General features: G+C 42.7%; 1 protein-coding gene across 6 annotated transcripts in view; it reads right to left on the bottom strand.

Annotated features, from left to right (window-relative positions):
* Window positions 1-3,502: 3,502 nt before the first annotated feature.
* Window positions 3,503-25,713, bottom strand: part of SORL1 (sortilin related receptor 1) — a 180,561-nt gene continuing 158,350 nt past the window's right edge. For all 6 annotated transcript variants that reach the window (XM_054441732.2, XM_063671512.1, XM_063671513.1 and 3 more), the window contains 9 exons: window positions 24,312-24,408; window positions 22,092-22,276; window positions 18,336-18,455; window positions 17,310-17,474; window positions 15,988-16,162; window positions 14,887-14,993; window positions 11,884-12,076; window positions 9,413-9,625; window positions 3,503-7,689 (listed from right to left, as the gene is read on the bottom strand). In XM_054441732.2, coding sequence (XP_054297707.1) covers window positions 7,622-7,689; window positions 9,413-9,625; window positions 11,884-12,076; window positions 14,887-14,993; window positions 15,988-16,162; window positions 17,310-17,474; window positions 18,336-18,455; window positions 22,092-22,276; window positions 24,312-24,408 — 1,323 coding nt within the window. In that variant the 3' untranslated portion in view covers window positions 3,503-7,621. The remainder of the gene's footprint in view (window positions 7,690-9,412; window positions 9,626-11,883; window positions 12,077-14,886; window positions 14,994-15,987; window positions 16,163-17,309; window positions 17,475-18,335; window positions 18,456-22,091; window positions 22,277-24,311; window positions 24,409-25,713) is intronic.

Genomic DNA, 25,713 nt, shown 5'->3' with positions numbered 1-25,713 from the left:
GGTTCATATCTCAGCTCTGACACTTAGAAGCTGTTGTGACCTTGGGGAAACTTCTTATCCTTTTCGTGCTTCAATTTCTTTATAATATGAGAATAATAATACCTTCCTTACAGGGTTGTTGTGAAGATTAAATGAGTTAACATATAAGAAGCCCTCAGAACAGTGTCTGGCAAGTAGCAATTACTACTTATTACGAAATACTATTACTTATTGCTACAGTGTTGCCATTGCTCAAGATATTTTTGGACCACCTTTTGGGAACCTTGTCATGAGCCTTAAACGCATTCTCTTGAATCACCTCAATAAGAACAAAACTTCTCCTTTGAAAATGTGCTAATTCTTAGGAGCAGTCAAGCAGTTTAGGGTCCAAAATAAGGTGTATTTATGAAACCAACAGGTTGTTCTCATGTTGTTCATCTGCTGTCTACGAAGAATTCCATCAAACATAGTTGCACACACACACCCAGACACTTCAGCACCATCTAGGGCTTGATCAATCCCTGGGCAGCTAATAAGTTCTGCCTCTGCTAGAGAGAGGTTGAAAAACAAGTTTTAATTATGAAACCTCTTTGTCTGATGGATCTTGAAGGCTTCACAGATTAGCATATAACCAAAGGGCAAATCTCATAAAAGGCTGATTTATATTTAAATCCTAGTCTTTTTTCTTCCTCAAAGTTTGCTGATGCTGAGTTTTAAGTATGAAATGTCATTGTTTTCAAACAAATATTCCCAAACATTACCAATTGTCATTTTGGCATTAAATAGGGTTGCAACATTACAATTGTAACATTAGCATTTTAAAAAGCATAACATCATTGTTCTGTAAATTGTCGCAGGCTCAAATTACCCTGCACATGATCTCTTAAAATTAATGGGCCACAAGCATCAAAGCCAGTTCGGGCTGGATGAAAAGAATGGGAGCCACCTCCTTTTGCTGGGATTTTTGATGGTCTCATACTAGCCCAATTATCACCCTAATAGAACATGTGATTATGTACCTCACTGCATATGTAAATAAAGGTGAATAAGATATTCACTGAACCTTCCTATCCAAAGATGCAAAGAATTTTGATAAAATGTAACTGGGTTTCTGCAAAGCAAAAGAATCCTCCATGTTCCTAATTACTGAACTCTTTGCAAAAACATTTTCCAATAAAAAAGGCTTCATTGATCTACCATCCATAAGTAATACTGTGTTCCATATAAATGGCTGTGCAAAGAAATCTAAGTATACGTCTTTATGTCTCCAAACGTTGTTTTTAATCTTTCTAGTGGGAATCCTTTAAATATCACTATTATAGATTTCTTAATATTGTACTGACAGGGCTAAATAGCATGACAACTAACAGCAGGGGTTTAAGGATGCAATAAATCTAGATTATTTTGACTCTTCCACTTTAATTCATGTGAGACCTTGGAGAAGTTACTCTTCTTTTAAAGCAACATCTTGTTTCTTTTAAAGGAAAGATTAATACCTAAATCCTAAATCACAGAAGCACTTTTAGAATTAAAATATGTATATATATATATTTATATTCATATATTATATAAACATATAAAAATATATTTAATACATTTAATATTTTAATTCTAAAAGTGCTTCTGTGATTTAGGTATTAATCTTTCCTTTAAAAGAAAAAGATGTTTTTATATCTATGACAAGATATATAATCTTTCCTATAAAAGAAAAAAGATGTTGTTTTATATATAGAGAGAGAGAGAGACAGAGAGAGAGAGAGAGAGAGAGAGAGTTTAGCATAGTCACTACCAAAGAACAGGGGTTCAGTGGAAGGGAATGATAATTATTCTAACTGGATGGGCTACTTACTGTGTAGGACTCTGGTTTTATGCTAAATATTCCCAATAAGTATATTTGCTGGAGTTCCTTTATCTCTCACATAGGTTTTCCAGCAGTCTAACTCTAACTCGTGGCTTGTCTTCTATTGTCCTCGGAGTAGCTGCCTTTAGCAGCCTCAACCCATGTTCAATTTGCTGTGTGCTGGGGAACCCAATAATCATAGCTGACGGATATAGTCAGTATCTGGCTCTTAGCCAGGAAGATTCGATTCAAACTCAGTCCAAATGCATTAATTTTGCTATAGAATGTTTTCGTGAGTGGGAGAGCTTACTCAACAACAGGACATGTAGAGATGAGTCAGAGTGACCGATGTGGGCAGTGCCCAAGCCCTGTCCAGGGGAACCACAGTGCATGGACTTAAAGTATTAGATCCCATTGGCAAGATCTTTTTACCTAGAAATGGATACAGGGCATTGCAATCTGACAGCTTCAAATACTGAGTTTATATTGAGTAGATTATTCCTGATGTGGAGTGTCAAGCCTTTGTTCATTCATTCAGTATTTATTGGGCAACCCCTATGCTAACCCAGATCCCTCTTACTTTTAAAATTCTTTGCCCCTGCTCTCCAAGCAACCTTCCGGTGGTGACTGGCTCCTGGGGTAGATCTCCCTACAGGGAGAGAATGCACTGGTCATGCAGACATTGTAAGGGACAGGACACTTTCCCAGGGTGAATGAACAAATGGACATTATGACATTGCATATCAGCATCCTGAGTTTGGTTAAGGTGTGTTTGGCCATGAGAGATGAATTCACTATCATGTGTTGACAAAAATTATCTAAGCCTGAAAACCTAAGGGTGAGGCCATGACCAAGGAGACTCACCCAGGTAGTAGGTCTCCCTTGGGATTTCGCTTGGTGCAATGTGTTGGACTAATGTGTTCTTTGTGACACTGAATGGTGACATGAGGCGCTGTGGCATTGTGATTCAGAAGAGGATCTGGGATCAGAAACACCTGGTATGGGAGGCTGGTTTTGCCTTTTATGCTCTGGTTTCTCCTAAATTACTTCACTTTTATATGCCTCCTTTTCTTCATTCACAAAACCGGATGATAATACTTCAGGGTTTGGCTCTGGCTCAGTGTCTACACAAAAGCAGCATACCAGAAGACCTGTTAAATTCTTAAAAACCTGCCTCCCTCCCCCACCCAGTTCCACAGCCTCCAATCCTGACTTACAGGCCCACTGGCCATTCAGCTGCCCATAATGGGTACATGCAGCGCTCCTCACAAGTCTGTCTATGGAAAACCCGGGGAAGTACTCTTAGACACACAGCTCATCTCTACTGCTGTGCTTCTGTCTCTTAGATTTGAAAATTGCCTTCTTAGCAAACTGTCTCTTAGCAAATGTACTTACAGATTTAAGGGAGCCACTTTAGTCACCGTCCCTACGGAATAATTCTGTTTACTTCAAAACAGCCACCACATCTCCCCCCTCCTCAGCCAACACAAAGACATCGTGTTCTTCAAGGATCCACCATCTGAGACCAGCTTGTTAATAACAAAATTATTCCAGGCCTTGGTGTTCTCTCATCTATGAAATAAACATCCCTTTAAAACAGACCAATCAAATGGGGTTTGGAGACTGCGTTAGCCATCTTTATTGCACTCTAAAGAACAACTCGAGACACGCAGAGACAGTGGATTTTCAAAGAGGTGTTTTCTTGACCCAGTTAAATTTTTATTCAGTGAAAAAAGTTGACATTGAGACAAAAATTATCTTAAAATTGTGCAACAATATAGTAAAACCTTCAGCAGATTTCAGTGACTTGGAAACTTATCGAGGCAATTGAAATTATAAATACTTAATTTCACTTTGGAGAGAAACAAGTATACAGTGTTTCACTTTAAATAAGAGTAGAATAGGCCTTTATTTTGCCGCAGATACTTTTGATTTTGCCTAAAGTTTCTAATAGTTCATAACAAGAGTCTTTAAATGAGAAGTGACATAGAATATTTGAGGATAATGGTCCACTCCAGCATTCATGCTTATTCCATTTGAGCTATTACACATGAAACTAATACCATTCTTGGGTTATTACTTGGCTGTGATGATTTAATTCATAATATGGCTGCTCAAAATTAGTGGGCAGAAACATATATACAACCCATCCTCCCTCAACCCATTTTCGGTGCTGGTACTCCATCTGAAAACACACTTACTGTCCGTGTACCCAGCAGTACATATCTCTTGCTATCTATTCCATATCTCAGTCTTGCATAGAAAGTAGTCTATATAAACTTAATGCACTGGCTTTTATTACACAAAAATTGTACCTGAAAGGCAGCACACACTCCAGTTAAGAAAAATAACATAACAAGAATGTCAAGATACAATCCCAACACAAGATTCTGCACAGAGTTTTAGAGTCAATTCCTAAAATCAATATGGGGTGATGTTCAGTTTGGTTATGTCTCTGGATGCCTTCTCTAAGGGACTCATCCAACTGTCTGCAGAAGGAAGAAAATTTTCAGGAATTCACCATGACTCCCTTCATGGAGAACGGACTGACCAAACCTGACAGGATGGTGTTTCTGCCCTAAGGAAGTGTACTGGAAATGTAATCTTAGTAGATGCAATGACCACTTGGTAAGCATCTGAAGGCAGCATTCGCCAAGGAGGAGTGGGTGCTCATCTGTAAGGGGCTCACCATACTACTGCTCTCCCAAGCTTCCCCTGAAAATGGCCAGTTATAAGAAGGGTTACATTCCCTAAATTGTTGAGTACAGCTTCATCTAGTGGGCCAAACATGATGCGCAGGAGACAACAGGCAGCTGTGTGTCTCCTGTCTGTCCCACCCAAATATCCCTGGTGATGCTACCAAAGACTGAACCCCAGGAATTACTTGTCCAAAAGTCAGAGTTTCAACCAGTTACCCAGAATGATAACTATTTACCCAGCTTGTCAAGGTAGCCAGTAGTTCCTGGAGCTTCTCACCTGTCTGGAACTAGGACTGCACAGACATGGCCTCTTCCTGGAATCCTCTGTAGAACTCCACTCTCTGACATTTTATCCATGTGGACTCGTATCTCATAAAGCTCAAGGTGCATTCAATACATCCAGGAGTAAAATCGGTTTCCAGAGAAAACTCATAAGCAAACCCCCTGCCCGCCAATTTTTAGAGGCCCATCGTGGTCCACATGGATGCAAGCATCTGACATTCTAATGTATGCCAGGAGAGAATAAAACCTTCTTCCTGCACAGTGTGAACTTCTGAGGTGGCATCTCCAACAAGGTACAAAAACCCCTTCTTCACAAGCAAGCAGGGACTCCGATTGGTCCAGTGAAGACAGTTATCTGGTCACCTTCAAAGGCTGCCCATAGTACAAGGCATTTGTTTTCATTTCCTATTGGCACTCCAACCTCTGGATTCTTTCAGACAGCATATATACATGAAATCCCCACAAAGCTACACAGAGGGAAACAGGAGTGTGTGCTTCAAAAGTTCATAAAAATATACAATTTACCTATAGCTGCAGCTATCTAGCTTAGTCTTCAGGAACTTAGTTCTTCTGTTTATATAAAATACTCTAGCCCTAAAAGGCTGCTTTTTTTCAAACAGCACAGTGGCATTTTCCAAGGAGAGGGGTGATGGCCAGTCTACAGTACTGTGCACTAAGCATTGGGAGGCACTGGTAGCTAGAACTGGATGCTCGAAAATATCTCAAGCTGCCAACTGGAGACATATGCTCTGTAAAAAGGCTTGCCTATGGAATAACTGAAAATAACATCTCAGAGCCTTTTATATCAGCTTTTACAAATGCCACCAAAAAGTTGGCAGAAAAAGAAAAGAAAACACACTTCCTAGAGGTTCAATTAAATGACTTGCCTCCCACCAGGTTGTTAATGATTCAACTATTTAAAGAGCTTATTAAAGGGGAGGTGGTAGGGCTTAGAGTTTTGAACAAATCTCTACGGTAAGACAAGATAAAGCCAAAAAAATTCCAGTCTTTTAAAAAAAAACTTAAAAAAGGAGAGTGACAGGAAAGAAGAGAAAATACACTAGAAGAAGGCTTATCATTACCACCAGTTGTTAACAAGAAATACAGTCCTACCCGTATGGCAAACTAAAGGTCGACAGCTTAAAATACTCATCTAAGTATATATATAAATAAAAATTTCAAAAACTAAAAAATTTAATTGGCTCTTTGTTTTCTAAACAATCCCTAAGTAGAATGAAACTATATTATCACCCAAGAATGATACTTGTAGTTAAAAGAAACTAAACACTTGTGAGAAGGTGATGCATCGCACCTAAGGGGGGATGGGGTTTTACAAAGCTTGCATATCAAGGACACATACTCAAAGACATGACTTTGGAATATTCCCAGACCTCACTGCTTCTTGGCTGAAAGGAAATTCTTCAGTGAGAATCATACAGTACAAGTCACAACGATGCTAGACATTGGTGCCTACAACACTAAATCTAAAGGGTTGGCATCGGCCTATGATGGATTCTACATAACTATCAAGTGGCCATGGTTTGAATACAGGGGTGGCATTTTAAAGGCAGAAGAAAAAAAGCACAGCTTGTTTTACAGAGAGAATAAATGAACAAACTCTAGTGCTCCTGCTGTTGTTAACTGGATTGAGTAGTCTCAACTTTTTAGATCTTCTCTATCTCTATGAGAGTGTACAGCACTCTCTTTAGATTGGGTGGGGGCATGGGTGAGGGAGATGGAAGAAGAGAAAAAAAAAAAAAGAGAAGGCACTGACCCAATTCAAAATGACTGCATGTATCATTATGGATTTTCAAGGACAATAAGTGGCCATCTCAAACCAAATACATAATTTTACATTTGAGATCCTTCAGTAGTAAGTAAAAACAAAAAATGGAAAATGGAAAAATGATGTACTCTATTAGCCAGTGTATGGATCATGGCACAGATCTAGAACTCTCCCCCACAACCAGGGTAAGTTTTTGCAATGACAATGAAACCAGTGTGTAATAAAGCAGTGTTATCATTTTGTAGCTCTCAAAGCTACATCTTGTACAGAGGCACATACAGTAAAACTCCATCAATTAATATAAGAGAGGAAGCTGAGGGCTTACAGGGCTTCCCAAGCTGCAGCTCTGTTGAACTCAACTCCAGCAATGACTCAGTGCTCTCTCCTGCCAAAGACCATTACATGACACACAAGTGAATAAAAATGGATTGCTTCCGGAATGGCAAGAAAAAAATGCTTCTCTTCCCACCCCCAACCCTATGGGTAAGGGGCTCATAACACATGTGGTGTCTAATGACCACTAAAGCCTGGCCTTACACAGAGTCCCAATAAATTAACAAAATAACATAAAGAAACCTTCCCCCATAATACACCCACACGCTTTCCTACAAACTATATCCAAACAAAATGGAATATCTGCACACACTTTCAAGGAGAAGGGGTTCCACCCATCACTCTCTCGAGGTTTTTATTAAATACATTTCTGTGTCTTAGAAAAATAAAAAGATTGGCCAATTTACTGAACCGAAATTATCTCACAGACTTAAAAGCATGCCCAGCAAGCACAGCCCTGTAAGACTACATTAATGTCAAATCAAAGCAATTTGGTTACTAAAGTCAACCTGGTTTCAAGTTCACAGTTGATTACTACAAAGTTTATTCATTCCTTTCTTTCCTTTTTTTTTTTGTTTTTTGTTTTTGGCCCATATAAAAATAACATATTGCAACTCAAAGTGCATCTTTTAAAATAAACCATCAACTATCTTTATCAAATAAAATATTTACACCATTTGGTTTCTAGTGAGGAAAGCTCTTTCAGGCTATCACCATGGGGACGTCATCTGAAAATCCAGTTATCATAGGAGCATCTTCATCATCTTCCCCTAGAGACAAAACAGTCAGGCCTTGGTGAGTTCCAACACACTTTAACCTGACCCCACATCCCACCACTCTACCCACCCCTCAACCCTACCACAACCCTCTAGCTGAGAAGGTCAACGCCATAGCCAGGCAGGCACCATATCAGTTGTGAAACCAACCCAGCTTCCCACTGTCCCTCCTGGCCACCTTCTACCCATCGATGGATCCTCACATTTATTTTAATGGTCGTTTGAACTTAGCCAAATTAAGAAAACAAAGCTTCTCAGGAGAAGACTCTTATTACCTACTCAAAAGCTAAGTGGGTAGTTTGGGTTCCCCAGTTTGAGTTATCTATACCCTACACTAGCACAGTGAACTTCAGTGTCTGCTTTCTCTTCTGAACCCAAACTGCTCTGAGGAAAAGGATCTTAGAGGAGTTTAAGCATTTTGAGGACAGCTTCCCAGACTAACGGCTGTCCCCTTGTGACCCCCGGTATAATCCTGTGTAACCAAGTGTGGACCGACACTCAGTGATTATCGCAGGGCACGATGACAGGTCCACTCCTTTTGCCTCCAACAGCAGAAGCAAAGAAGCCACCCCATTCACACAAGGCACCCAGGTACCGGCTTAGGCAAGAAAGGAAACTGACAAGGAAAGGGAACAGAGCTAACATCATACGATCAGTGAAGGGGAATATACAAATGTCTTTAAAAACATAGATAAATAATTATAACTAGTTTACAGAAAAAAATAAACTTGTACATTCACAGTCATTAGTCTAAGTTTGGGGAAGCCTCGTAACACACCCACTTTATTATATTACTATCATACTATCTCTATTAGCATTTAGGGTTTTCATTGTGCAAAGATTTCAAAACGGGAAATTTCTTACTTTTTCCCTTGCTATGTGTTAAGACAGGGGTCCCCAGTGCCCAGGCCAAGGGCCACCAGTACCAGCACCTGGCCTGTTAGGAACGGGGGGCCACACAGCAGGTGATGAGTGGCGAGCCAGAGCATCACAGCCTGAGCCTCTCCTCCTGTCAGATCAGGGCGGCAGTAGATTCTCACAGGAGCGCAAACCCTATCGTGAACTGAGCGTGCAAGGCATCCAGGCTGAGCGCTCCCTATGAGAATCCAATGCCTGCTGATCTGAGGTGGAACAGTCTCATCCTGAAATCATCCCCAACCCTTCCCCCTCCACCGCTGGTCCAGCGAAAAAAATTATCTTCCACAAAACTGGTCCCTGGTGCAAAAAAGGTTGGGGACCACTGTGTTAAGGTACATAAAAGAATGGCTGGTGAGGTTACACTAGCAACCAGAAAGAGAAACAGCAAGATGGAAAGCGTCTCCTTTGATAGAAGCTGACTGGGAAAGCATTATTTTTTATCTCGAGTTAGGATCTCCAGAGACGTCAGACCTCCAGGGCAGTGAAGGATGAGACAGCAGTCAGATATTCTTGAGGATTTTCCGATACTTTGGGAGTCTCAAGGCCTGGGGCAAGCTCCCTGTTTCAGGCCAGAACTACACAATCAAAGAGAATACAACATTTTAATTTAATTAACTTAAAAGTTAAAAAGTAAGGGCTCTGAATGGTTTAACCAAAACTCATGGAATCAAATCGCTGGCTGATGAAGAGCTCCTCTAGTGTCAAAAGAGGAGCTGAAGGTGGGTGCTTCCTAATCAAGTCACGGCTGTGGGGGCGGTCAGCCCTGGGAGGAAGAACCGATTCTCCCTGCCCCACTTACCCAGGTCATCCCCAGAGGAGAAGATTGCGGACCCCAGCCTGGAGCTGTAGTGGCTGTTGGCAAAGGCGGTGAAGCTGCTCTGCAGCCTCCGGTGCTTCGTGTACAGGATGGCAAACCCCACCCCCAGGCTCAGCAGTATCAGGAATAAGATGGGCACCACCACAGCAGCAACATCCGTAGATCTGGCAGCCTGTGTTGCGGATGCATCTGCACCTGCCAAGGCAAAGTTCCCACCAATAAGCCCACCTGAGGGCAGGAGAGCAGACCAGATGACTCCTCAAGGCCCCACCCCCCAAAAAAAGCTGGGCGATCGCCACAGCTACGCAAACTGCCTGTCTGGTGTGAGACGTTTCTGCGTGTGCTTCCCGAATACTTGCCATGAGCTGATAGACCAAGGGCCTTGTGCATGCAAATACGGTAATTACATTAGACTCCTAATCACTGCCTTGTTGGTTATTTAGATAATCTCTTGGAAGGGAGACCTTTGTTGGGGTATCAACATTGATTTCATTAGCATTATTACTTAAGACCACTTGCTTGCCTTACATAAGAGGATGTGAAATCAGACCACTAATTAACGAGATTGCAATTATTTCCCCCTACTTGGCACCAAAGTCACTCTGAACTGCAATTACCTGAAGCTCCATTAAGTGATACAAACGAGATTCCTACACCACAATACAGACTTAACAGCTCATGAAGTTTTATAAGGTTTTTCACTTAAGTGAAAAAGAGAGTGGGGGAGAAAAACAATTTTCCATAGACATTTAACATTTTTTAAAGCTCTTTGCAAAGCCGTTTCGGCATTTATAACCTAACAAAGATAGCCCCTTCCTATTGACTTAAACAAACTGGCTCTGTGATGATTCACTAATAGATTTGTACCACCAGGGCTCTAGGGCAAAGCCATGCCCCACGTCCCATCCTGCTGGGGTAGGGGCCAGTCTCCTTGAAAACGGTAGACTTTTCATGTTAAAAATCCCAGGGAAAGTCTGAACTCGAAAATGAAACCTAGGAATCAGTTTTTGGCAAAGGAAACAGACTGGACTTCCCTCAGTCTAGGTCTCCATGAGGAGCCTCAACAGGCTCGAGGGATTGCTCCCTGGTGTCGGGACAGGTGGCACAGGCCAGGTCTCTGCTTCACTAGAAAGCTCTGTCGCTCCCCAGCATTCACCCTGACAGGGTATTCATCAGATGGGCCAGAGAACAATCGTTTCTTGGAAGCCTAATCTAACAATTCAATATTCGTGTCTGTATTTACATTTCTTTCATTATTTCCTTGCCAGAAAAAAAAAACTCTAGCAACATCTTATTTAATATGTTCCAACCTATTCCAACTGTGCAGTGGTTAATGAAGGGGGTGTGCTCGGCTGGAGCAGTGAAGAGCAAGTTGGCACAATGGAGGCTGGGAGCTCCAGGAACGAGCGCCCTCCCTCCCCCACCCCACTTCCAAGGGGAAGGTGAACATGAAGGGGCAAGATGTGGGCCAAGAGCCCTTCTGCCTGACAACCTCGGTTCCATAAAGGTGGCCAGGAGGGGTCTGCACAGGAATTTTTCCCAAAGCATATTTCACAGGTTGCCAATTAGTTTTGCCTAAAAATGGGGCTCTATTGAGGAAATACTAGGTCAACAAGAGTTGGGCTGGTTTTTGTAGGACCTTCTTAGAACCTCTAATATGTTATGATTCTCCCAAGGGAAGTGGCAGGCAGTGTTTCCCTCTCTTAGTGGGGGGTGCCAAGGATAAATATTGCACGAGATCTCACCCTGAGAAACACTATGAGACGGAACATTTAACAACTCTAACACAAGATTTTGGCTTGAGCACTGGTTAGTTCTTGGCTGAGAGTAAATGGAACTAAAAAAGACCAGTGGCAAAACATTTATTGAAATCCTGGCCAAACTACTATAATGTAAGCAGACTTTCTGTATGAACGGAAGGGTCCTCTCTTCCATCACTAGCATGGCCCAGCATAAGACATAAGACAGAGATCCCAGGACAAATTCCAGTCCTAAGCTTATGCTGAGAGCTAAGATGAAGCCGGGGCGGGGCAGAGGTGTGCACTGTAAAATCAGTTATATGATTTTACATGTAAAATCCATGACAAGGAGATGATCTACTGGCTTGGAGACCCACAGGATATTTTAGCATGTTAGAGGTGCTGAGAAGTCCCCGAAAAAACAAACGAAACTTTTGTGAACCTAGAGTTTCCCTTTTTAAACAAAGCCTTGCCTTTCTTGCACTTTATGTTCAGAATCCGGTCCCCCTGTAATCTCAGCTTCCTGTACCATGCCCAGCTCAGGAAGTATTTGTTAAATACATCACTACTTGACCAAACTGATATATAAGTGATTTTCTTTTAAGCGAGAATATCTTCAATGTGTTTTAGAAAGACACATGGTCATCAAACCATACGACATTCTTGCTATTTCCCCAGAATTGGAGACAGAAACGGGCAGCAACCACAACTCACCAGACCCCAGCTCATCGTACAGCAGGATGGCAGGCTCCCCACAGATCTGGCTGCCAAAAAGGCATCTTGCTTGGACAGTGAACGTGTAATTATGACCCATCTTCAGGTTGGAAATTTTAAAGAAATTGTCAGTAGTATTCCCAAGGTAAGCTGTGATATTCATGGCACTATCAAACATGTGTATCTCATAGCCCTGAAAACAAACACAAGAGATTGCTCAGGAAGTCGAATATGGAAACTGACAGCCTCTATTACTGGTTCTAGCTTTGTGTGAGCTCCTCACTGCGGGTTGCTACAAATGTGAAAGCGCCCTGGGTTTCTCCTTGTTCTTTTTACATTACCACTGAGATACTGGATTCAGAAAATGAAAATTTGCTCATCTCCAATATCTCAAATAACTACCACACCCTCCCCCTACAAGCTATATTGTGGAAATGTGAACTGTGGCCCTCAGGAAAGTCATTTTAACAAAGCCACACTCAGAGATTTGCTCAGCAGTCTGCCTGTCTCAAGCAATATTAAATGCTACCAAGAATCTGAACAGTTTGCCATAATGGAATTTGACTAATAATAAATCCAGGTCGCAGTGGACTCCAGCAATGGGGTGAGAAAGGGGAACTTGCAATTAGAAAAGACAGGACATTTGTCCCCAGAACAGTATGTAGGAATGACCTTGTCGGCTCACTTCCTGTCTCCCTGCTTTCTAGCTCCTTCTGAGCCTATCTCAGCCCCCCAACAACCTGGCCTTGAAATAAGAAGCACTGCAGCCGGCTCAGGCCCCTGTTCACTGGAGGAGAGGATGAAATGTCTTCCTAGTTAGAGCCCTGGACTCTGGTGCTGGGAAAAGTCACCCTGGGGACAGCCCTGGCCCAGGATGCTAGCTGGGATGAACGCTGACAACCTGACTTCTCTGCTGATCCCCAACTATTCCAGTGTCAAAGCTACTGACACTCTCCACCATCCCCCTGAAAAGACTCCATCACTTTTCTCTAGCCACGTATTGGGCCCCCTTGCATAATCACAGTCTCTTGATCCTAATACCACTGACCTATCTATTCTTGATGTGGTTTGGCTGTGTCCTCACCCAAATTTCATCTTGAATTCTAGCTCCCATAATTCTCCCGTGTTGTGGGAGGGACCTGGTGAGAGATCACTGGACCATGGGTGCGGTTTCCCCTCTACTGTTCTCATGGTAGTGAATAGTCTCACAAGATCTGATGGTTTTCTAAGAAGTTTCCCCTTTCACTTGACTCTCATTCTCTCTTGGTCTGCCGCCATGTAAGATGTGGCTTTGCTCCTCTTTGCCTTCCACCATGATGGAGAGGCCTCTGCAACCATGTGGAACTGTGAGTCAATTAAACCTCTTTCCTTTATAAATTACCCAGGCTCGGGGATGTCTTTATTAGCACTGTGGAAACGGACTAATATAATTCTTTGAACTCCCTGTCAGGGGAAGGGAAGAAGGATACGCTATGCCTATGCCAGACCCTCCGCTAGGAATGCAATACTAACCTAGAATCTTAACCTAAGAGCTGGGCTCCAGCCACCCAGGAAGGATCCCCTAATGGCAACTGGCTGCTGAACTGAGATTCCCAATACCTGCCCGGAATCTCATCCCCACATTCTTTCCTATAAGCCAGCGTTATTACCTTCCACCTAATATATATCTGGTGTCGATCATTTGTAAAATACATAAGGTTATAAAGAAAATAATTTAGATTACACAACATCAACCACCCATACATTATTTAACTCATCCTCTTCTGTTCGGCATCTTGGCTGTTTCCTCTTTCTTGCTGTCATAAATACTATACATAAATTCTTCATGCACATTGTTTCTTTAGAGTAAATCCTACAACTGCTGGATCAATGGGTGTGAACACTTTTAACATTTTTGATAGATATTACCCAAGAGCCTTACTTGAGTTTGAACCAATTTATATTCCCAGAATGTTTACTTCCCCAACTATTATTCATACCGGTTATACTCTTCCCTGCAAATCTTTACCAATTTAACATGAGAGGGCTACCTCTTTGTTATTTAGATTACTGGTGAGGTTGAACTTTTCTCCTTTTGCTTACTGCTGCTGGAATTTTCCGCTTTGTTACATGTACCTTCTTCAAAATTAGAATATTTCCATTTTGAATTTACTTGAAAGCTTTCCTTATATTTAAGGATATTAGCCATTTAGATGTCATAGTTACAAGAGTTATGAGAATTCTCACAGAGTGTGTGGTGAGAATTTTCCAATTTTAATTTCACTTTGCTTTGGCATTGCACAGTGACTATTTAGAACCCATGGCTCTTTGCCTATGCTGCATCTCCAGGTAGCCATAGTTGATTCATCACATTCCTGTTTAGCAAAGGCTTTGCTGTCACTGGGGCCAACCCAGCTTTACTCAAGAATCTGTCCACCCTTGGGTGGTAAATCTACTCCCAGGTCTCACTCCCCTTCCCCTGTCTTTTGCTGTGAATACCATATTGGCCTACCAATAGCAAAACCAAGGTGTTCTTCATAAGTCAGCACAGTATCTTCAAGTACCTCCTGCTCCCTGTAATTTATCTGGGAAGAGAGTGCTGAGATGCCAGGCTGAGAGTGCAGCTCAACTCCTGGTACTGAAGCCACAGTCCCGCCCTCAGCAAGTGTGGAATAGGCGGGGCTCCTGGTTTAACACCCTGAGCCCCAGCCCAGCTGCAGCTTCTGCGGGAAGCACAGCATGGCCTCCAGCCCATTTGTCTTTCTTCAGGGGAAGACAAGTCAGGATTGAAAAGTGCTTAGTGCAGAGATTCTCATCTTTAATGGGCAGTATATAAACATTTTGCTAATTAGCAATCCCACTGAAAATGGTCCTTTAATTCTCAAGTTCATGTCCACGTCCTATTCTTTCTCTTTCTTTTTTTTTTTTTACACTATCTATGCCAGCATGCTGTTAACGAGCTCATCTCTGAAACAGCATTTCAATTAAATTTCCAAAGTCATTGAGAATGAGGGAGGAACTTACCCTGCTTTCATTAAAATGCTTTTCCTTTAAAGCCAGGCTTTTCCAAAACAGAAGAACATGGTCATTTTCTGTTATGATTTTTAAGGCATCAGGTGCTGACAACGAAACTGAAAATTAAAGATGAGATGGGATGCGGTTAGTGGATATACATTTGAAACTCCATTTTCTTGTCTGTCAAAGAGAGATTAAATAATGCTAGCCTTGGAGGGCTGGGCTACAGAAAAAATTAAACACATAGATTGCTGAGTACAGAACCTAGCACATGGTAGATATTCTTTAATTGGCATCTCTTTTATTGTTGTTATAACATCTTTAGCTGAGTACAGAACCTAGCACATGGTAGATATTCTTTAATTGGCATCTCTTTTATTGTTGTTATAACATCTTTAGCCAAGAAATTTGGACAGTACTTAATAGCCCTTGTAACCAAGGGTGTACAAAAACAAATGGGGTGGGGTAGAAGGGTGGTGAGGAAGGAATGGGATGGGATAAGGAGTTCCATCTGAAGACAGGACACTGGAGTGACAATGGCACATGGCCCGGGCCCACTGCACACCACCAGCATAAATGGGGCTGGGCCTCCATTACCCAATATCAAAACTCCCAACAATACCTGCTGCTGTCTGAGCAACTGAGCTTGCTACCAGCTCTCTGAACTTGAGCCTGACAGACCTTTAATCTACTGCCCGGCTGTGGGTCTCCCTCCATTTCAACATGTCAGATTGCCACAATGGACCACTGAGAACTGTCATCCAGATTCTCAGATACAGCACTCGGTCTTAGTGGTAACTATTCAGTTTTATTTCCTCTCTTGGGCATCCCTCCTCTTTTCCTTTAGTAATATCAAAACAAGCGACGGGAGTTAAAAAGACTTAGAAAATACAGAAAACGATAGCCACTCCCCCAGCCCACCGTGCCCTGGCCACCACGCCACGGCCCAGACCCTGGAGCCTCTGCGCTACGCTGCCCCGGTAGGGATATTGAAGGGCAGCGTTTGCACTCCCTGTGAAACGCCTAATGAAAAGTCTGTCTCTGCAGGTCTAGCGGCACAGCACTGAGGGCAGGCTGTGTGAGAAGACCTCTAACCTCTCTCCTGCTTACCTGTGGTAATTTTTATGCTGGAATCTTTGCTCATGTTCCCCAGTTGGACAATGATGTGGTATTTCCCGCCAGGTTCCAACTTGTTAAGGGTGTATTCCACAGTACTATTACGGGATTTTACTTTGTAGCTCCTGTCAGTCTTTCTTATTAGATCTTTAACTGCAATTGCATACAACTAGGACCAAAAAAGAACATGTGAATGATAATCAGAAAGTTGACATTTTTCACTCTTTGTAGTTCAATGGCGGACAATGCAGTGTATTAATAGCTGGGACCCACAGCAACAATAATTTGAGTCCCGAAATCCGACTCCATTCTTTGGAAGGCCTTTGGAGTGACCAGATCCAATCTTAAAATAACTATTCACTCATAGAATTGCACATAGAGTTATCAATTAAAATTTTTTTTAACCCTCTAGGGAAGGCCACATTTATCGTGACATCAGCAAGTAGGTTGGAACAAGCAAGCACATCCAAACTCAGTACTCAACTTCCACATCTCCACCACTGCAATAGTTCATGGATGTTGTTGGTGGAGAGAGAATGAACCAAAGTGTTCAATCCTGGCTCTAAAGGGCAAGGCTCTACTTAGTTTCTCCCAGGCTGCTTCTAGGTATAGGGAGGCAAGGGGAAAATAACAGGGCATATAGTAAGCACAGGAAATTCAATCATGAGAAGGAAGTGGAGAGTTGAGAGGAGTATTAGCAACCAAGCATTTTAAACCAACCACCGCTGGATGAAGGGGAGTGGAGAGAGGAGAGAGGGAAGAGCAGCCCAGAGCAAGGAAAGAATGGCAGTTTTTTTGTTTTGTTTAGGATCAATGTTCCTTTTAAAGAGGGATCAGAAACTTTTTGTAAGGGTCCACAGACAGTAATACTGTAGGCGTTGAGGACCAGATAGTCTCCACCACAACAACTCTGCTGATCATTGCACGAAAGTGGTCAGATATAATATATAAACAAATAGGCATGACTTGGTTCCAATAAAACTTTATTTAAAAAAAATAGGCAATGGACTGTGTTTGGCCTGCAGTCCTTTGTTTGCTAATCCCTGTGTGAGAGGGTCAGGGAAGGAAATATGAGCAGCGGAGAAGAAAGAGGGACAAACCAAAATGGCAGCTAGGAATAATGGAGAAGTGCCAACTAAGAAGAGGTCCCTATATGAACCCCATCTTTGGTCAGATAGAAATGGGAGAGAGACCTCCTGCTGAGCGCCAGAAGCCAGGCCTGTGTTTCTTGCCCCATTAGAGGACCCCCTTCCATCCCACCCCATCCTAACCATGCCAAGAATAAACAAAGAGGCCTAGAAGCCCAGCCCACTCACCAAGTCCTGGTCAGGAGAGTCATACGGTGATTCCCACTTGATGACCACGGAGGTTTTGCCCATATGAACCACATGCAGGCGACGGGGTGGAAGCCTGCTGTCCGGGATCATCTTCACTACAACGTAGTCAGAGGACGGCCCCTGGTAGGGTACCACTACCCGGACCTAAAGCCCAAGGACACACGTAGGAAAAAAATATATCATGGCCTTATGCAATCTTCATTAAAGTATTTTTTCAACAAAATAATGACAACAATTAAAATTCAGTTAGTACAAAAGAACATAAAATATAAAATAATTTCCCACCTACCCCAAATCATTTTCTAAGAGGTACCAGTGATAAGAGTTTTTGTGCTTCCTTCCAGAAATGCCCTATGCATATATAAGTACGGATATGTATGTACATGTATCCTTACACATATATGCATGTGTATATGAAGCCTATCTTCCTCAAATATTTTTTATACAACTGAGAAAATGGCACACATATTATGCTCTTGGCTTCTTTCATGTAATAATATATAGCTTAGAGATTTTTCCCTATCAGTACATTTAGAGTTGTCATACTTCTTATGAATGGCTGCCCTGTATTCCATTGCATGAATAAACCATAATATGTTTAACCAGTCCTCTCTTCATAGACATTTATGTTGCTTCACATCTTTTGCTATCATAAGTAATAATAATGTACCAAGTATCTTTCTCCATATATCTTGGCACACACATAAAAGTAGGTAGGCTAAATTCCTAGAAGTGGAACCTGATAAAAGTTTTTGATTTATCTATACATGTGATCATCTGCCAAGTTATCAATCCTCCATAACGGAGCTGCAGTTGGTGAAAGTGGCCGTTCATTCTGTATTTCAAGCAAGAACCTGATGATGCTTATGAAGAAGAGGAAGCAGCCTCTCGTCACACACATCGATCCTGGAGTCCAGGTATGCGAGCTCCCCAGGTCCTGGGTTGAGACTAAAGCCCAGGACTTAAGACATCCCTTAAAAAACTGAAATGGTACGGGAAACTTACCAGAAACAAATACTGCTCATCCTTACTGACAATGACCGTCTTGTTGTGGAGTGAAGTAGTCAAGCTCTTTGGGTTGCGATAGAGGTCAAGAAAGGACGTGGCATAGAAAATACCATAAACCTGGTAAAAGCAGAGAATGGAAGAGGACATCAGCTCATGGGCCGATGATCTCATTTCCTTGAAGTCCCCAATTTAAGACCCTGGAACTGCTTCAAAAGAGCTCACAGAGAAGTCTTCATTCAACATTTATTACATTTACAGCATTTACAGAGAAGGCACTTGGGCCAGGCACTGCATGTAGAGCTACAAAAATAAATATGATGTGGTCTCTGTCCTCAAAGAGCTCCTTCTGGAGGAGAGGCGGGCAGAGAAGAAAAACATACATAATTATAAATAACAAGTGGCAAACATAGAGTGTTAGATGCTACACCAGAAACCCACATGATGAGCCAGGGAACGGGGGGGCTATGAAAGAGGGGGTGTCATTCTACCATTGGCAGCACAGACGTGGGCTCCAAGGGGATGTACTGAGTGGGAAGGAAAGCCATGAGAGCTTGCACAGTGGATGCGAACACCCCAGGAAGTATGTGGAGGGAGGGAAGGAGGGCAGACACGGCTGGCTGTCCAGCAGGTACCCATCCTCCCTTTCTTCCTCAGAACTCTCGTTCTGATTGAGAACTGCTGCCTGGAAAAAGTCTACACTGCACACCTCCCTAAGCTAGGAGAGGCTAGACAAGGAGCTTCCAGCCACTGAGATGCAGAAGTGTCACACAGAAAGCTTTAGGAGGGCTCATTACAACAGAGGGAGGAGCCCTTCTTCCTGCCCTCCGGCCGCCTGGAATACAGATCATGACTGCAGCCCCAGGAGGCCTCTTGCACCATGAGGTGGGCTTGAAGACGCATGCCACAGGCTGGAGATGACAGGGCTCGGGTGCCCGATCAAATAGTGCTGCCACGACAGAAGCCCTGCACCACTCAACTCTAAACTTCTTTTAATTACAAGAGGAAATAAACTGTTCAAAGCCACTGTTACTGTCACTTCCTCTGCTCTATGCATCACTGCTTAGTCCTAACTGGTAAATGTTGGAAACTGAGAGAGTTTCAAGCAGGGAAGTGGGAATGGGATGAAGCTTACAGCAGAAAGTGGAAGCCAAGGGAGTTTATAACTGGAGGGTGGAAGCTGAGGAAGCTTTCTTTGTAAGGCACAATCAAAGAGAATTTTCTCCAAGAGTTATGTGCACATGTAAGACAGGGGCTTGATGAGAACTGTAGGGGCTGCTGGATCCATGGCATGAGCAGGAACTGAGCGGGGATCCACAAAGGGATTTCCAAGTCCCAGGCAACAGGGTGACTTTCTCCAACACTGCTCAGCAGCTGTGAGGACTAAGCTCTGATTTTTTAAATCTTGCCCAAATTCCTATCTAAGTGGTCTGGGGAGTCATGTCCTACAAACCATAAATTCTCATCAGATGGGTTTTATTTAATCCTATATATCGTGACTTACTTTCCACTTGACTCTGGCATAACATTATGAGACAAGGAAGAAAATCAAAATATTTTACCCCAAAACATGTTTATTTGTCATATCTTGAAATGGCCCTGAAAAGCTGTCCTTTGTGGGGGAAACTTCGCATCTGTAAAGAATCTCTATTAACATAGCTAGATCATTTTCTTCTAGGCCCTCCCAATCCTAAAGACATTAGCTAAAAGTCTTGCACCTTTTAAAGATCTGGATAGGAAACATTTGTCATCTATTTCCCCTAAGGGCAGCCACTAAAAGACATCAAAAGAACCTTGGTCTCCACAATCTTTTATCTTGACCTGAATATCTCCTTTCTATCAATCTCAGGTCTTTAGACAAACTCAACCAATTGACAACCAGAAAATGTTTAAATTTACCTATAGCCTGGAAACCCCCCTTCCCCATGCCCACTTTGAGTTGTCCTGCCTTTCTGGACCAAACCAGTGTATTTCCTAAATGTATTTGACTGATGTCTCATGCCTCCCTAAAATGTGTAAAAGCAAGCTGCATCCCGGCCAGCTTGGGCACATGTTCTCAGGACCTCCTGAGGGCTGTGTCACGGGCCATGGTCACTCCTATTTGGCTCAGAATAAATCTTTTCATATATTTTACAGAGTTTGACTCTTTTTGTTGACAGCTGAAAAAGGACAGACAGACGGGAGAGCACAGAGAAACACGAAGGGAAGCCCCGAAGTGGGTGATCGCCTGGGAGGATGTAGGAAAGAGAAGCGCTGAGGGACTCAAAGGGGTCCCAAAGCAAATGCAAGTGGAGCTGCAAAGCATAAGGTGGGAGTAGGCCAAGTGGGGGCTTAGAGTACAGAGGTAGGATGACATCACCGAGGACAAGGCTGGTGACCGGCCGGGATGGGGTGTCTCTGGAGAGGAAAGGGGTCCACAGAGCCACGGGAGCCAAGGGATGAGAGGTTCTCCACATGCACAGTGACAATGGCACTTCTCACAGTAGACAGGAAAATCATGAGAGCTGCCAGGGTCCTCAGTGAACTAAAGAGGGGCAGAAGCAGAGAGCTTCCTACAAGTGGTCTCATTTGCGCTCTCACCTCTGAAAGCCACCTTTAGTGTGACCAGTGCCTGAGCTGAGATGAGGTGCAGGAAGCCTCCTCCAACTTCCTGCACAATTAGAGACCCTAAATCAAGTCAGGCTTCAGTGTTCTGTGCAATTGCCCTACTATGGACAGATAGTTTGGGGTGATGAAGCGGTCATGTACTGCCAGGTATATAAATGGAAAGAAAGGGTTCTTTAGGAGTAGACTCAACTTCCAGGTAAAAGAGAGCTCCGGGGATGGGTCAGGGCTTCTCATCACTGTCCCCGCCTCAGCATCAGGTGCTGGGACACACAAAAGAGCAGAGGCTGTTAAATTAGCCAGACCTGAGCTGAAACTCAGTCTACTGCTTGTGAGAACTTTAACTCTGGCAAGTTACTTCGCCTCACTGAGCCTTAGTTTCCTCGCTGGCAAAATGGGAATATTTACCCACAGAACCAATGAAAGGAATATCTTCTTCCCTGATTTTACAGACATTACTTGCAAACTTTGGTTATTTCGCTATGAATCAGCCCTATGCCAAATGCACACTGAAGATATCCTCAGAAGACCAGACCTAGGCTAGTTCCTCCACTCGTCACTAAGGATTTACTGATTTCTTATTATAAATTTACTTCTGTATGCCTTTCCATTAAGAAAATCCAGAAAACAATCCTTCCCTTCAAGGAACTTACAAACTAGTTAGGAAGGTAAGAGTAACAGACAAAAATTATCACATAGGGTAAAGCTGTATTTAATGAAATATCATGCTATATGGAAGCAACTATAAATATATTAGGAGTTCATAAGGAGAGAGATCAACTATAGAAGGGAGGATTTTCTTGCATAGCAAGAGGAGGGAAGGACACCAAAGAGGAGAAAGGGCATAAGCCAAGTACAGAGGCAAGAGGGGGACAAATGTGCCAAGAGCCTTGGGACAGTCGATCTAAAAGCAAAGGGGACACACTGGGGAGGAGTGGAAAGTAAAACAGTAGACTCAAAAAGGAGCACAGATCTGATCATAGTGAATCATAATGCACATATGAAAACAAAGGAAAAAGAAAGGCCTATATCCAAGAGCAGCAGGGGCACTGGAACATTTGCAAAAGAGAGGAAAGCCCTGGAGTTGTGTGGTGGCGTAGCATTAGGGGACAGTCCACCCTCACTTTGTGACGGTCATTCTGGCTGACTCACCACATTCCGGGGGCCGGTCCAGGTACATTCCACTGCAGTCTGGTTGATGGCTTTGGCCTTGAGGCTAGGTGCAGGTGGGCGAACCCCTCTGGTCACGACATGCTCAAATGCCAGAGGGCTATCCCCCAAGTCAGTCTTGGCCCAGGCAGAAATCTCATAGGAGGTATGAGCTGTCAGATTGCCAACTGTGAAAACAGGAAAAGGAGATTCCAGGAGGAAGTTGGGGTGTGAGTCAAGAACGTGTCTTGGTACATGCACTCTTTTTTTAAAAAATAGTAATCTCTTCATTTAAATGAGTCCCATGTGCTGTAGGACTGTCATTAGACGACAAATTCATTCAACGTTTATGTACTGATGATGACGGTACGTAACATACTGCACAGGCACTGGGTAATTTCTTTAAAGCTGCCCATCTGCGGATAGGAGTTGGTACAACGCTCCTGGAAGCCATTTGGCCTTGTATAACAAGAACCTTGAAAATCATACCCTTCAATCCAGTTATCCCATGAAGTCAGAGAAAGACTCAAAAGTGTGTTTAACAAGGATCCCCATCACAGTGTTACAGTAGGAAAAAACTGAATGTAATTTGATTGTCTAGTAACAGGATAATAATTAAATAATGTGCATTCCATGAACTACTGTGCAGGCACTAAAGGTTGTTTCAAGAACATCTGATGACACCGGAAAATTCTCACAATTTTATGTTAAGTGAAAAGGGCAGGATACAATACTATATATGGCATTATTCTGATTTTAGAAAAAAGATATAAAGAGATCAATCCACGGAAAAATATATTAGAAGATATCTGAAATGTAAAAGTGAAATTACAGGCAATTTTAATTTTCATTACACTTTTTGTTCTCTCAATTTTCTGAAACAAATATGTATAGCCTTTCTAATCAGAGGAAATGCTATTAAAACTAAAAAAAGCAAAGTGAGAAGGGGGAGGCTACGCTAACAGGATAGCCTTTGGAATCAGAAGGACTGGGGTTTAAGGCCTGACTCTATACTTTGTGGTTGTATAACCTTGGGTAAAGTATTTAAACTCTCTATTTCCTTGTTTGTGAGATGGAGAAAAAAACAACAGCACTTACAGCAGCTGCTGGCTGGCAGGAAGAAAGAAAGAAAATGCTTAGAAAGTGCTTGGCATAATGCCTAGCATCGCGCTAGCCCTAAGAGATTTCAGACAACAGCTAGTTAAGGCTTCTGCTCCTGACTCTGCCAGTTTCTACTGGGGCAACACTACGGCCATGAGATCACAGGCCCTGGAGTTAGAAAGATGTGGGTTCCAATCCTGGCTCTGCCACCATCTGAGAGTATGACTTATTCTTTCAACTTCAGTTTTGCCTCTGTAAAGTGGGCATATCTCACAGAATTATACTTGGGGTTATGTAAATAATATGCATAGAATGCCTATGTAAATGCCTGTACATGGTAGGTGCTCAATGTGCAAGAGTCAAAATAACAACCTCCTCGGGCACCTTGTAGACGTTCAGTTAAAAAAGAAAAAGTAACAATAAAACATTTGTAGTCTCTATTTTATAAGGCTACGACAAGGACTAAATAAAAACATGACTGAAAGTGCTTCACAGCCTAGAAGAAGGAGACAGGAAGAAGCTCCCAAGTCATTCTCAACAGTTACAGGCAGCTTTTGCCACTTATAAATAAATTAAAATCCATCCTTTAGCACGTGTTTAGATAGAGGAATTTTAGCTGAGACTTGCTGCTGGTACATACGTAACAGGGACTGGACCACTCCTCCCTTAGTTTGTTGTCCATTCCTCCAGTCAACATGTATTTACTGAACACCAGTTATGCATAAGGCCTTCTGCTGCCTCTCATTAGCAATGGGAGAGTGAACCAGACTAGAAAGGACAGACAGGTAACTGTCTACATCTAAGAACTCTTTCTTTTGGAAATCAGAACTCATCTGCAGAGAATTAGTCTTGCCTCTGTCCAATTTTCCTCCTTATGGCCCCCAACTTCCACTAAGGGTCATGAGGTTGGAGGAGGGCTCGAGGGGCCACCAAGTGAATCCCTCTGCCTAGGATCAGCAGCACACTTATAGGATCCTCAATGCACAAGAACCTGTCAACACAGAACAGTTTCCAGAGAATACCTCCCCTTCCCTGGCACCCCCAATCAAGCTCTACAGCGGGAAAGTGTCGGTCCAGCCTTACACCTTCCTGCTCACACACTGACCAGCACCAAAGTGTTACCTTTGTGTGACAATATGCTTCCTCGGAAGTTCAAAGTTCTCCTCTCTTGCTTGTGGGTGTCAAATGCCCAGAAAAGGTTCACCACATAGCCATTCACCTGCCGAGAACCAAGAAGCATGTTAGATGAACAGCTAGTCATGGGGCACACTAAATACAAAAGGCGGGATTAAAAATACACCTCTTTTCTGTTCTTTCCTTGGGTATCTCATTCTTACAGTGAAGAGGTTGTTTTTTAAAATTTTTAAACAGATTCTATTTGTGCTACCATTAGCTAATATTTAGTTATACTCCACCTACTTCTAAAAACAAACATGAGACCATATTTAATTTATAGATTCAATGAAACAAAAAAGTGAATGAAGAATAAAAGGATGAGAACCAATTAATAAAGGTAGAAAGAGGAAACACTGGAAAGATAATTAGGCTATGGAAATTAAAGATAAATCCTTGCAGTCAAGGCCAAGAAGCCAATCCATACAAAACAGGCTGGTTAGATCTCATTGTCTAACTACAAAAAATACATCCACCCATCAGGAAAGACTACCTTTTCCAAGTCCTGAGCTCATAAAAGGATTTGATCTGAAGATCTTTAAATATGGGACAATAAACAAAAATATTTTCAAGATCAAAGACTACAAGACAAGAAGCACATAAGGCCATTTCTTTTTTTTTTTTTTTTTTTGAGACAGAGTCTCACTCTGTTGCCCAGGCTGGACTGCAGTGGCATGATCTTGACTCACTGCAGCCTCCGCCTCCCAGGTTCAAGCGATTCTCCTGCCCCAGCCTCCAAGTAGCTGGGATTACAGGCATGCACCACCACAGCTGGCTAATTTTTGTATTTTTAGTAAAGACAGGGTTTCACCATGTTGGCCAGGCTGGTCTCGAACTCCCGACCTCAGGTGATCCACCCACCTCAGCCTCCCAAAGTGCTGGGATTACAGGCGTGAGCCATCACGCCCGGCCAAGGCCATTTCTTATATCAACCCATTCTGAAGCCAAGGGCATGACACTAAATGGTAGTTAAGTAAATGGCAGAAGGACTCTGAAGGCTGCTTGTCCCAACTTGTCCCAACACAACTTCATCAATGGAGAGGCTGTGAGGAGGGACAGATAAGAAGGAACACTATGGAAAGTGGATCTCAGCTTGAGGAACCACACGGGCACAGATAACAATGGTAAAGTCAGCTATGCAGAGGGGATGGCAGTGCTGGAAGAGGAAGATCTTAGGTGGATGGAAAGTGAATATGTTTCCAAGGTATCCAACTCTCCCACAAGAAGGTTGCTCTTCCACTGTGAGCGCCTCAGCATTAGCGCTTAGCACCAGGAAATCCAATAAAGCTGAAAATTACAGGGCATACATATTCTGTTAACACCAACTCTTTATTTGCACTGTAGCTGTGAA

Source organism: Pongo pygmaeus, chromosome 9 (assembly GCF_028885625.2).
Source record: "Pongo pygmaeus isolate AG05252 chromosome 9, NHGRI_mPonPyg2-v2.0_pri, whole genome shotgun sequence".
Classification (NCBI taxonomy): domain Eukaryota; kingdom Metazoa; phylum Chordata; class Mammalia; order Primates; family Hominidae; genus Pongo; species Pongo pygmaeus.
Note: the sequence above shows the minus strand (reverse complement) of the source record. Positions and strands in the feature narration are given on the sequence as shown.